This window comes from Mus caroli, unplaced genomic scaffold (genome assembly GCF_978045245.1).
Source record: "Mus caroli unplaced genomic scaffold, Mus_caroli_1 scaffold_18, whole genome shotgun sequence".
Lineage (NCBI taxonomy): Eukaryota > Metazoa > Chordata > Mammalia > Rodentia > Muridae > Mus > Mus caroli.
The window spans coordinates 56,880,809-56,894,314 of record NW_028227273.1 but is presented as its reverse complement, the minus strand read 5'-3'; the positions used below and the strand labels follow the sequence as shown (position 1 = coordinate 56,894,314).

The following is a 13,506-nucleotide window of genomic DNA, read 5'->3' as shown; positions in this document are numbered from 1 at the left end:
CGCCTCTGTGCTTCATACTTGTAGAGTTCTTAAATTTATCAAATGGCTGCTTGGCATGGTGGCTCATGCCTGTAATTTCAGCCCTTGGGAGACTGAGGAGGATCTTCAGCTAGATAGCAGTCAGGGATGCATAGCCACACCCTGTCATAACAAACAAATCAAACAAACACAGATGGAAATACAGGTCTTCATTTAAATTTGAGTTTAGGATAAACAATAAATGTTTAATATGTTCCAGATAATATTTCTAGAGTACTTGTACTTTCTAATTTCTTCAACTAAGAGAGGACATAATCTAGGGTTGGAAATAAGAAATAAGGCATCTAGTTCTATTTGAATTCCAGATAATGACTATTTTAATATAAGTACTCTTTTTTTTTAACACTTTACTGCTCAGAAGTTCTCTGAGGCTTGAACTCCTAGGTGTAAATTAAAGTTACCCCAAGTAGATGAACTTGTATGAGTTTGAAAAGCAGAAGTACAGAAGAGGTCATTGTCTTTCAGAGAAAGATGGACAAGTCCCAGTAGACATGAGAGGTTGGTAGCAGGGCAGGGGAACACTGTGCTGTGCTAGAAGTACCTACAAATTCTGACTGATGAGGATTGATCATTAAGTGTCCCTTAAGATGCTTAGGATCTAGTTATGACTTCATGACTTTGAATCTTCCATATCTTTCAATGATTTTATCATCATCTACTTCCCTGAGTTAAATCTCTTGTTCTTTAGAATGCCCACTGGGCTTCTGCTTCCTACCCTGAGCCTGATCTGATATAGCTCACATCACTGTGTACTTCACCTCATCTGTGCTTTTTTAATAGCCCATGCTCTTTTCTTTTATTACCATGGTTGAACCCAGGGCCTTACGCATATTTGACAAGTAGCTGTGTCACTGGGCTCCATCGCCATCCCTGCTACGTATCTCTCTTGCTGCTGGAGCATCAAATTCAATGTTACTGAGCATGGACCTCCTTGCTCGTTCTGTTTCCTAGGATTCCTGGAATCCAACACTGGGTATATCATATGTTATGAGTGTCTGGAACAGCTGCCTATGAGACAGAAAAAAGCCTACTTCTTCACTCCCAAAAGATGAAAATTAGAAAGGGTTCCCCACTTATATATCAGTTATCTTATGATCTCTAATGATTGGGAGCCAGACTAAATCAGCTATATGTGGTACATTTGGAGACATTGGGCAGGTGAAGAAACTTGTTTATTTGTAAGAAGATGATGAGGTGAATGTGAAAGAGAGATAAATAGCATGGAAAACCCAGAATAAGAAAAGGAATGAAGAGGCTAACGAAGGATGAGCTTCTAGATACAGAAAACCTGGGCCAGATAATTTCTCCACTTAAGGTTCAGAACAAAGCAACGTTCTTATCCTGACCCTAAGATACTGCTTCTGGCATCTCTCCTATCCCATGTTGAACCTTCTTGGTCAGTTACAAGACTGCTGCTACCAAGATGACTCTTCCGCAGCTCTTCTCATTATGGGTCCCTCTCGTCTGTCAGAGCTCTGCTCAAATGTCAACAGAGATCCATCTATTATCCTATTAAAGCTACTCTATGCCTCCTCCAGTTAATTCCTGGTATATTAGCCTCTTTATATTCCTCAGAGCAGTTATAATCTATAATTATCTTGCTAATTTATCTGTTTACTTGTCCATTATTAGTTTCTGCCAATACAATTTAAATTGCCCAAGGACAAGAAACCATGTCTGACATCTGCGTTTGTACCCCCATCTCTTCTGACAGTGATAAGAATACATTGGGTGTTTAGAAACAGTTCTTGAATGATCGATCATTCAGTGTGATGAGTGAGTGAATGGTCAGCTCTTGAAGAAATTCTGCTAAGAGGCCATGGAAAATGGAAGAGCCAGAAAACACTAAAGAGAGAGGAATGGAGAGCAGATATTTAGAGGTTGGATAAAGAAGCATTATAATACTTCCAACAGAGACATTATTCACAGGGAGAGAGAGAGTACATGAGCATCCGGGAGGATGAACACCCAACTCTCAGAGGTACTGCTCAAAAGAAGAAGGGAAGATTTGTAAAGAGAGACAGAAAAGAAAGCAAAGGAGAGAGCAAGGCCAGTGGTAGAATATGCCCTTCAATGCACACCCTGCAACTGTAACCCTTCTGAAGTCACAAATGAGTCAGAAGAGAGTCTACTCTGACCCCTTACAACAGTTGCTCCAGAGACCTTCCAAGTATACTAAGAACAGTGACTTGGCACATTCTTTTCTCTAAAATGAGCAGTTACTGAGCTGTGATTGAAGGGAGACCACTATGAATGGGAGTTGAGAAGAGATTGCAGCATTGATCATTTTTTATTCTGTCTCCTAGGTCTTTTAGCACTTTCAGTAGAAAATTTCTCTGATCAGTCTTTTTTGTTTTTCCCCCTACCCTCATTTCACTCAGCCCTCCCATTTACAGGTTATTTCCTCCAGGAAGATTTTCTGAAATCACTTCCTCCTGTCCTCTAATCTGTCTACAGAAAGGACTCTCAGTCCATCCCTCACCCCAGCACACTTGGTGATGGAGACACTTTATCTGTCTGATTACACTCCCTAATTTAGTAATGATAGATTAGGGATGGCGATGGACAAACTTCATCCACTTTATCTCACTTTCCAAGGGCAGGGACTATGACTGTTCTATGATCATTCTTCCAAACACCTCTTCACGCCTACCTCCCCTCCTTGAAGGCTTAAACACTTAGAGACTTTTTAAAAAGAGAAAATGTTACTGATACAGAGGAAAGACAGACTGAGGGATAAACAAAAGGAGTGTAGAAAAAAAAAAAGCAGGAAGGAGAAAGAAAAGGAAGGAGCCTGTCTGACTTCTAACACTCCTTAGTAGCAAGCAGAGGTACTGTGCTGTAACACAGCACCCTAAGTATGCCTATCCTGAAAGGGGTGGGAACAATTGTGTAGGAGGCACCTGCGTTAAGGAGGGGCCGGATTCTGTTTCAGTCAATTGGAGCAAGCCAAGCCAAGACATCTCTCTCTCTCTCTCTCTCTCTCTCTCTCTCTCTCTCTCTCTCTCTCTCTCTCTCTCAACTCCACTTTCCATTTATGGTCATAGAATGAACTCTGAGGAGGATCGGAGGACTGTTAATAAGGTAAGCTCGTTAGGGCATCTAGAGAGGGAGGGAGAAAGTCTTGAGAAGTAAAATGTTCCTAGCAGCGTCCAGGCCCAAATGCCTTTTCCTTTACCCATGTCCTAGAAGCATCAGGTGTGAACATTTGGAAAGCAGGCTGTTCAGGTGGAGGAAGTCCTCACCACCTGGATACGAACAGGAAGCTAGCTGTGCACTTCTGCAACAGAAAGAGCTCCAGTTCTTCTAGCACCCAAGCATTCACCATCCCGGGCACCTGACAATGAGGAAGAACTACTAATTGATAAGAGTGTCTTTGTCTGGCACCTAGATGAGATAAGTAGTCGTTCGAAGGAAGATCTTCTCACTTTGCCCAATCAACAATGAGTAATCCAACAACTGAGTAGAGACATTGAGACACTGTGCTGGGCATTGGGCCAGGTGTGTGTCAGACAGTTGTAAACATGAAGGCTACATTCCTGCTCCTGTGAGGCTTGTCATCTGCTGGATAGAAGTAAAAACAGGTAAATAGAGTATTGGAGACCAAGATAAAGATGATGAAGATACAAATTTTAAAAGGTAATTAATTCCTTTGAGAAAAATGACTTGAAATTTATTTGGTTTTGAGGCTGGAGATACAGTTCAGTGGGTAAGAGCTTACTGATCTTGTAGCAGCTAGGATTTAGTTCCCAATACCCACACCAGGCGCCTACAACTCCAGATCCAGAGAACCAGACAGCCTCTGGCTTCTGTGTCCCCGTGAATATGTGCACATAAACTCATGCAGGCACATACATCTACAGAGTAATTTTAAAATAAATAAATAAATAAATAAATAAATAAATAAATGCTAATGGATGAAGCCTTCTCTGGGGCTGGATATGTAGCTCAATAATAAATTACTTACCCAGCAGGTGTGAGACCATGGCATCCATCCCTAACACTGGAAAACAAGAGTCCTCTCTGACTATGTTGCCTTTGTGATGAGACCTGAATGAGATGTCGGAGAGAGATATTCGAAGCTTTCTCTAAAGTGAAGGAACAATAAGTGTGGAGACTGTACATCTAGACCAGCCTTGGAATGGTCAAGGAACAGGAAACTTAAAGGCACTGCAGTCAGAACAGAAGAAACAAAACAGGAGGGGGCGGGTCTACTACAGAATCATGATGCAAGACATCACGCAAGAGCTTGAAAGCTGCTGATGTCCGTCACTCATGTCCAGAGGTTCTGCTTCACTGGTTGGAGGTGTCACCCAAGAAATCAGAAACTTAGGTGTCTCTGGTGGTTTCGATGTCCAAACAAGGCTGTGAAGCATTGTCAAGAGAAGATCTTGAGGGCTATGGCAAGGCACTTGGACTGAAGGAACTCAGAGGTGTTTTTCTGGTACTCACATCCAGAAAGAACTCTGTTAAGAGCTGTTGAAGGTAGAAATAGTTAATGTAAATGAAATAATGCAACTGAGCATAGTGTCACATGCCTTTAATGCCCCACTGAGGAGGCAGCAATAAGCTGGTTCTCTGTGAGTTCGAGGCCAGAATGCTTTACATAGTAAGTTCTGGGACAGCTAGAAACATAGTGAGACCTATTTTACAAAAAAGAAACGAAGAGGAGAAGAAGAGGGGGAGGAGGAAGAAGATGAGGAGGAGGACAGGAGACAAAGAGAGACCAACAAGTCGGTGAAGAAAAGCAGTAAAATCCAGATATCAGAATAAAACAGACATACATGGTGTAGTATGATGTTATATACCTGTGATATTAGCATTCAACTAGGCTGTGGTAAGAGGATTTCAAGTTTGAGGCTAATATGAGCTACATAGCAAATTTAGGTCAGCCTGGGGCTACATAGAAGACTACGTCTTTTTTTTTTTTTTTTTTTTTTTTTTTTGAGACAGGGTTTCTCTGTGTAGCCCTGGCTGTCCTGGAACTCACTTTGTAGACCAGGCTGGCCTCGAACTCAGAAATCCGACTGCCTCTGCCTCCCGAGTGCTGGGATTAAAGGTGTGTGCCACCACACCCGGCAAGACTACATCTTAAACAAAATAAAGTTAACAGTAACAAACACACAAATACAGACCCCAAATGCAAGAGACAAGGAGAATGGACTATCGTGTGTGTATTAATTTCTTATAGCTTCTGCAATAAACTTACCACAAAGCTTAGTGGGTTGTTTTTTTTTTTATTTTACCACACAATCATTTAAAAATTTTTATTTCAAAATGACCTATAGCAGCTTCTAGACACAAAGTTTAGAGTTTTAACACACATGATTGTTTTGTTATCAAGCCCAGAGCCTTGTGCATTCAAGGAAAGCACTATACCATTGTGTGTGTGTGTGTGTGTGTGTGTGTGTGTGTGTGTGTGTGTGTGTGTGTGTGAATATATGCCACATGTGTGGGTGCCCAGAAGATCTGAAGTTATACCTGCCTGTGAGTCATCTGATGTGGGCTCTGGACCTAATTCAGGTCTTCGGGAAGAGTAGCAAACACCTTTAACTGTGCGACCAACTCTCCAGCCCTCACATTTGCTGTCTTTTAAGTCTTTAGTTCATAAGTCTGTAAAGGGTCTCACTGGGATAAAATTAAGGTCTCAGCAGGACATGGCTCCTAACGGATCATTGAGTGCCTAATCCCTTCTCTTAGTTTTTGCTGCTTCTTTGCATCATGGCTCCCTTCCTCACCTGTCAATGCCAGTAATGTATGGGGGCTGGAGCGACAGTTTAATGGTTAATAGTGTGTGTCTCAGTTAGGGTTACCGCTGCTGTGGTGAAACGCCATGACTGAACAACAACTTGAGAAGGAAAGGGTTTATTTTGCCCACGCTTCCATATAACAGTTCATCATCTAAAGCAGGGAGGACAGGCACTCAAGCAGTACAGGAACCTGGAGGCAGGAGCCAATGCAGAGGCCATGGGCAAAGGCTGCTTCTTGGCTTGCTTCTTATGGCTTCTTTCACCTAAATTCTTATAGAATCGAGGACCACCAGCTCACTTCCCTCATGTGGAGTCCTCTCCCTCATAGATCACTAATTATGAAAATGCCCTACAGCTGAATCTTATGGTGACATTTTCTCAATTGAGGCTTCCTCCTCTCCAGCAATTCTAGCTTGTGTCAAGCGGACATAAAACTATCCTGCGCAAAGTACTTGCTACATCTGCAGAGGACCTGAGTTAGGTTCCTAGCTCCCACTCTGGGTGGCTCACAACTGCCTTTGAGTCCAGCTTCAGGAGATATGATAACATCTTCTGATGACCTTTCCTTGCATCCTTTCATACAGATACATACACATCAATAAAAAGTGTGTGTGTGTGTGTGTACATGTCAGCAATGTCGGTCTGAGAACTTTAAGAATGCTTGCAATTACAGTGGATTCACCTATGTACTCTGGGAAGTCTCCCTACTTTAAGCTCAACCAATCATCAAACATAGTACAACCTCAACTTAATTCTGTTTCTAAGGAAGGCAATGTCTTCTTCAGTTTCTAGGAATTGGATGAAGTGTCTTGCGTGGCATGGTACCATTCTACCTGCATAGAGATGCATCTTTTGTGAAACAGATTTAGATTGTGCTGGGTCTTTTTTTTTTTTTTTAAGTTGGAATGGGAGTTGTTTTTTGAGATAGTTTCATATGCAGCCCAAGTTGGCGTGGAACTCATGGCAATCCTTTTGCCTCATGCTCCTGAGTTCTGGGATTGCAGGCATGCACCAAACACACCCAACCTCATATTTTGCTGGTGCATTCTGATGTTGCACTGGGAGGTCTGTGTTTGTTTGTGGAGGTTTGTTTATCATGGTGTCACATTTCAGTACCTCTCTAGTAACTGTGGGGGAGGAAGAAGGGTGCCTGGAAGGGGTGCCCAATAAAGTGCTGCTGCTCTGTAAAGCCCATGCCTTGTTTTGTTATTATCATCAACAATAAAACTAATGACAAGGTTCCTCTCTGGTTATTTTGGTTGAGTGTTCATCTGTCCCTCAACAACCTCCTGATGTACAATGTTATGAGACTCCTGAGATATGTTTGTAATGCCTGTACTGTATGAGTGTATCTATCTATAGGCTTGTGCATACTGAAGTGGGACACCAATGATCATTATACACATGCAACAGTGTTTGTGGTCACATATGGGGACAAACAGAGCTTTTCCAGAAATTCCTAAATGTCCAGGTAGAAAGGCTAGGAAAAGAGAAAGGGGAGCTAGGAAAAGGAGAGAACAGGAAGAAAGAGAGGAGAGGAGGAAGAGATGGTGATAGAGGTGAGGGTGGGTACAAGGAAAGATCAGAAATGAAGGCATAAGGGAGCTCCCAGGATCTGCCACTTAAATTTAAAATAAACAAATAGGTAAGTTGATTCCCTTGATGATCCGGGTCTCTGGGCCTCTGAGATCAGTTGAAATGAGTAATTGTCAGGTACAAAGTAAAGGTGAACAAGAAAGTTGAAACTAAAAACACAAAGGAAAAGCACAGAGAAAATGGAAACGAGAGAGAGAGAGAGAGAGAGAGAGAGAGAGAGAGAGAGAGAGAGAGAGAGAGAGAGAGAGAATGGGGATAGAGCCTGAAGTTGAGAGGCAAGAGTGTGTAGGCGCCTGCTTCCAGCTCTTCTCCAGAAGCCTGCGTGTCCCCAGACCTTAATAGGCAAGGCAGGAAGATGGAAGGCAGAGAGGCGCCAGGAGTGACAACCACACGCCAACACTCAGAGGCCTGCCAAAGCCACACAGTCCAGGACCCAAGCTTCCGGGCCCCCAACCCCCAGATGTAGGTGTGCCAGCCACCTGGGATGACTCATACCCTGGCAATGTGAGCATGCATGCCAAGAGCGAGCCTGGGCATCCTGCCCACCAAAAGCACACCACAGGCCAAGGGGGGAGATTCACGCTCTTCAGGGACTCACGGGGGCTACCAAACCCAATAGTGCTACCTTGCCCACAGCGCATGCCCTGGTGCTCACCTCCAAGGTTCTAGAACCTAGGTGTCTCAGTCTTCACACCCTGCTGCCCCAAACCCTACTAGGGAAGCTGGAGAACCAGATGAGGCATTACGCAAGGTCTGCTGTTTACCTCCTGCACCGGGCCTCCTCCCTCCCTATAAAACCTGACGTGGTGAGGAGACGCTCTGAGTCCGATCTGGGTAACCGAGGCAGCCCGGGAGAGGGGTAGATAGGAGGTGCGAAGTGAATGAGGGAGGCGCAGCGAGGGGCGTCAAGTCAGCACGCAGCGGGCGTGGTCCGCCACTTGCGAGCTCGGGGGCGGCTGAGGACTAGGGTGCGTCGGGACCCCTGCTTTCCATGGAGGCTCCCGAGCTGGGCCCGGGGTTGGTGGAGCGTCTGGAGCAGCTGGCGACGTGTCCGCTGTGCGGGGGCCCCTTCGAGGACCCAGTCCTGCTGGCGTGCGAACACAGCTTCTGCCGTGCGTGCTTGGCGCGCTGCTGGGGGTCCCCGGCGGCGTCCGACTCGGAGGCGGCGCCCCCTTCCTGCCCGTGCTGTGGGCAGCCATGCCCCAGACGCAGCCTGAGGTCCAACGTGCGACTGGCAGTGGAGGTGCGCATCAGCCGCGGGCTGCGTGAGAAACTGGCGGAGCCCGGAGCCCGGGCCGGGAGACGACGCGGTGGCCGCATCCCCACCATGGGTTGCCTGGATCCCCACGGAGAGGTAAGGCGCCTTCTCCGGTTCTGGTTGTTGGTGAAGAGGAGGTTTGTGGGTGCCCTAGCAAAGGTGGGAGCCATACTTTTCGCTCTGAAGCCCTAATGGAAATATAGGTGGCAGACAGCTTGGCACCAGGAAAGCGGAGGCAGGAGGATTGCTCAAGTTCAGTTTGATAGACATAGCGAGTTCCAGTACAGAAATGGCTACATAGAAAAGATAAAGGAATTTTAAATAAGAATTTTAAGAAAGGAAGGAAGGGGGGAGGGAGGGAGAAAGACTGGCCAAGTCTTGAGTGAGTAGTTTGAGAAAGGGAGGTAGGACAGGCTGGAAGAAATTGACACTCGGTCAGGGGAGGAGGAGGCTGGAGGGAAGAGGTTGTAGAGGCAGAAAGAAACAGGCTAGTGGCAGTAAGAACGCTGAGCCCCCTAGAGATCTCAGAAGCCTCCTGGAGAGCCGGGGTGGGAGCCAGAAAGGGGAGTGGGGTGCGGACACCCGGATTAGGGAAAGGAGCAGCCCAGGGAGGGTGGTGATAGGACCCAATGAACAGAGAATCACTGGAGCCAAGGTTGACACTGGGTGCAGAAAAAGCAGAAATGGAGGGATGGGAAATTAGGACTCTCATGCGAGTGTGTGTATGTGTGTGTGTGTGTGTGTGTGTGTGTGTGTGTGTGTGTGTGTGTGTGTATGAAATCAATGTGCCTCAAGTGAGGCAGGGGTTCCCCTAACAAGCCATAGCCGAACTGTGGGTTGTTATTGTTCTCAGCTCCTCCCAGATCCCCAGGCACGGGCGGAAACAGGTGGAAGCTAGGTCCGGGTGAACAGCTGGCAGGCCTCTTACTAGTCTCCACGTTGCAGCCATAAAGTTTTCCACTAGGCCCTCCCTGAGCCCCTTAGACACCAACCACTCCTATTCCTTTACAGTACCTCAAGACTATCCATCTGGCTTTTTCCCCCCTTAGCAGCCCTCCCGCCCTGGGTCTGGCTTCCGCCCTTTGAAGGCTTTACAGACCTAATTAGTCTAGGTGTAATTGCCATCCTCTCTTCTTCCTGCCACACTGGCCTTCCTGGCCATCCTCTCTGGAATCAGAAAAGAGCGATGGAGGAAGCCCGGTGTTTGGAGGGGGAGAGAATCCAGCGCCCTCTTCCGGCTGCCATGGCTCCCTACAAAATCTGTAGGGTCTCTTAGGACACTTCGGAGATCAGGGGCCTGAGGGTACAGAGACATAATAAAACAAAGAGCCCAATAAACGCCACTGCGCTTTTAAGACAAAAAGGAGAGCAGCTTTATTGTTACGCTTTTATATAACAACTCTTAGCTCAAGGAATATGGGTGTGCGTCCCTTTTGTGGTGACGGGGTGGACATACATCTGGAAGACACGCTGGTAACTAAAGGAGGAGAGCCTACTAAAAGAGAGTGTGGGCCTGGGAAGATTAAACAAGAGGTAAGAAGTAGTTATGTTGAGGCTGTGGAAGGATGGAGAAGGCATATAACAGTCTGGATGAAGCTAGGAGCCTGGGGAGAAAGTGATTTTGGAGTAGGCAGAAGTAAAGGACATGAAAGAAGAAGGGAGAACTGAAGAGAAAAATGGAGCAGAGCAGGCAGGGTGTTGGGGGAGGGGCGGGGACGGGGGAGATGGTTTTAAAGGTGGGAAGGTATCAAGCAGTCAGAGTTCACCTGAGGCCGAGGGGAGGATGTCCCTCAGTATGAACTCACACCTATGTTTTCTTCTGCCCCGACCAGGATATGAGGAAGACATGGAGACGGTGAGTTCCATTTTTGTTTGTTTTTTCCTTTCCACTACCTACAGCCATAGCCATGGCCTTCTCTCCAGACTCCTATCTTTACCTCCACTTAGCAACAGGCTTTCTGGGGTGTAGCCTCACCTGTTTCTGTGAAAAGTGAGTGGGTTAGGATCATCAGAAGCAGCATCAGAAAGGCAGGGATGCCAAGAACTTCCTGACCCTTCCTTCATCTCTCCAGATTCGATGTCCCAGCACCCAAGCCATCTAACTCAGTGGAGGATCTCCCTGAAGATTACCCCGTAGTCAAAAACATGCTTCACAGGCTGACAGGTGAGGAGGGGAGGGAGTGGATCATAACCTATGCTCTGTTTGCTCCCTCTTAGCTCTAGAAAATGCTCAAGTGCACTTTGGTATCAGTTTTGACTTCCTACAGCTGAAATAATGAAGTGTCACAAATAGGTGGCTTGAACAACCACCATCCGCACTTCAAAGTCTAGAGATAGAAGTCTGAGGGCTAAGGAGAAATCTGTTCCATGCTCTCTTCTGGCTTCTGGAAGCCTCCTCAGTCCTTCCTTGGTCCACAGATGGTCTCACCTGGGCTTCCTTCTAGGTACCTGTCTCTGTGTGCAAGTGTCTCCACTCTCTTTTAAGATAGAAATCATACTGCATTAGGGCCCACTGTAATAATCTCAGTTTTTAACCTGATTACCTTTGTGAAAATCCTCCCCTCAAACACACACATGCATAAAGTAAATTCAGAAAATTGGGGAACAAAATTGACACCCTATCCCTTTTAAAGAGTCTCTAAGTATCCCAGGCTGGCATGGACCTCTAGTCCCTGTCTTTGCCTCTAATGTGCTGAGGCTGTGCATATGTATCTCCACACCTGGACAGAAGGCACAATGTAACCCAGAGCAATATCCTTAATTCCTCAGATCTCAGCCACGTTCCCTCACGTTTTTTATGTACCTCCAGACAGTACAAGATCACTCTCAGGAATCCCTGCTTCCACCTCCTCCCATTCTTGGAAAGGGGTCAAGACTCCAGCATCTCCTCTATCCCTTCTGTGCTCATTCCCAAGGTAGCTCTCCAGATGTTCCATTCCTTAGTCACCCCTCCATCTCACTTAATACAAATTCCTCCTAACTCCTAATCCAGAAGTATTTCCTGAAAGCATCCCATACCTACAAGGCCAGTGACTTTCTGGTCCCTTAGGCAATTTCTGTATCTCCTCTGACCACACCTCCTATAGAAATGGGCCTGGCCTTGAAGGTTAATGGGCTGGTTTTACTGGATACCTTGGATTCCTCCCTTTGCCCTTCCTTTAAATCACTCTAGTTCCTATCTGGTATCAGTCTCTCTCAGGTATCAGTCTCTCTCAGTAGTCTACCTGACCTGGCTCCCATACCCAACCCAGATTCAAGGTTTTTGCTTTGTGTTGTTGTTGACACAGGGTCTTACTATGTAGTCCTAACGGGCCTGGAACTTGCTATACAAGCTGGCCTCGAACTCACAGAGTTTTGCCCTCTTTGCTTCCCAAGTGCTGGGATTAAAGCCACCACACTTGCAGATTCAAGTATTAGTCATCATTCTCCCTATAAGTCCCATCCGCCACTCTTCCACCAACACCACAAACCAGCCTCCCCTCGGGTCTCCATGCTGGGTTCTTTGACCAGCATAGTCTTTGTCCAAGTCCAGTTCCACAAAAGTGGTGGATCAGAGCACAAAGTGGCTTAGTGTCTTCCGATCCTGGTCGCCCTTTGAGCTGCGAGAGGACTCAAGCACGTCTGCTCTTCTCCACCCTTCTCTCTCTAGACTTAAAAAAGCTTATCATGTGTTGTCCCCCCTGTCCCCTCTTCTGCAGCTGACCTGACGCTCGACCCTCGCACTGCACACCGTGATCTGCTCATCTCCTCGGACTACCGCGGCGTGAGTCTGGCTCCACCCGGAACGCCTGCGCCGCTGGACAGCCCGGCGCGCTTCGATCAGCTCCCGGCCGTGCTGGGTGCGCAGGGCTTCGCGTCAGGCCGCCACTGCTGGGAGGTGGAGACCGCGGAAGGCGCGTCCTTCAGAGACTCTACAGCTCAGGATGAGAACGCGGGAGAAAGCTGCTACGCCGTGGGCGCTGCCGGGGAGTCCGTGACGCGCAAGGGCCTCATCAAGCTGTGCCCATCGGAGGCTATATGGGCCGTGGAGGGCCGCGGCGGCCGCTTGTGGGCGCTCACGGCTCCAGAGCCCACTCTGCTAGGTGGTGCCAGGCCCCCGCCGCAGCGCATTCGCGTGGACTTGGACTGGGAGCGGGGTCGTGTGGCCTTCTATGACGGCCGCTCATTGGACTTGCTCTTCGCCTTCCAGGCGCCGGGCCCGCTCGGGGAGCGTGTCTTCCCGCTGCTCTGCACTTGTGACCCGCGTACCCCGCTGCGTATCTTGCCGGGAGAAGCCTGAGCCTCAGGTCTCTAGCTCCTACCCTACCCTAGTAGTCCAGATGGCCTCGAGGCTACTTCTGTCCCTTGCACAAATCCTCACCTATTTCAGTGACCTTGTCTGTGCACCTATCAGGAGTATTAATAAGCACCCTTTGCCCACTCACATTCTCCCAAATCAAAACCTCAACTGGCTTGTACATTCGTGCCTTTAAGCCAGTCTAGTCCTGAGTCTCCACGACCGAAGACCTTTTTCTTGAGTCCCTTTTCCGTACCATTCTAGGCCAGGCTAGAGAAAGAGGCTCTGCTTGTACCACCAGTGTTGGGAAACAGTCCTAATTTACCTCCAATCCCAAAAGGCTCAGGGCATGATGCACAGCAGGAAGTCTGCAGCTTCCTGCTCATGTCCACTCTGAGAATTCTCAGGAAAAAGTCTTCCTAAGACATTTAACTCATAAATAACCTAAGCTGCGCAGCTCAAACCTGAAGCCTAAAACATAAATTCTAGGATATGTATGCAAGCCAGTCTATACTCAACCTTTCATTTATGACTGTTTCCTATGCTCGTGGCCTTTTCCCATTGAACACCCTCTTGGAACTTCATCT

At 47.2% G+C, this 13,506-nt stretch overlaps 1 protein-coding gene across 1 annotated transcript; it reads left to right on the top strand.

The window, feature by feature from the left end:
* The first annotated feature begins 8,188 nt into the window (after nucleotides 1–8,188).
* Rnf39 (ring finger protein 39) lies at nucleotides 8,189–13,332 on the top strand. The gene is made up of 4 exons (XM_021149179.2): nucleotides 8,189–8,739; nucleotides 10,476–10,498; nucleotides 10,716–10,807; nucleotides 12,342–13,332. The coding sequence occupies exons 1-4, from the start codon at nucleotides 8,377–8,379 to the stop codon at nucleotides 12,920–12,922; spliced, it is 1,059 nt and encodes a 352-aa protein (XP_021004838.1). The 5' UTR covers nucleotides 8,189–8,376; the 3' UTR covers nucleotides 12,923–13,332.
* The last annotated feature ends 174 nt before the right edge of the window (nucleotides 13,333–13,506 follow it).

Excerpts from the sequence above, each read along its gene's own strand:
- Rnf39 (XM_021149179.2), top strand. The coding sequence starts at position 8,377 with ATGGAGGCTCCCGAGCTGGGCCCGGGGTTGGTGGAGCGTCTGGAGCAG. Across the intron at positions 8,740-10,475 it reads GCCTGGATCCCCACGGAGAG|GATATGAGGAAGACATGGAG; the intron begins GTAAGGCGCCTT and ends TGCCCCGACCAG. Across the intron at positions 10,499-10,715 it reads ATGAGGAAGACATGGAGACG|ATTCGATGTCCCAGCACCCA; the intron begins GTGAGTTCCATT and ends TCATCTCTCCAG.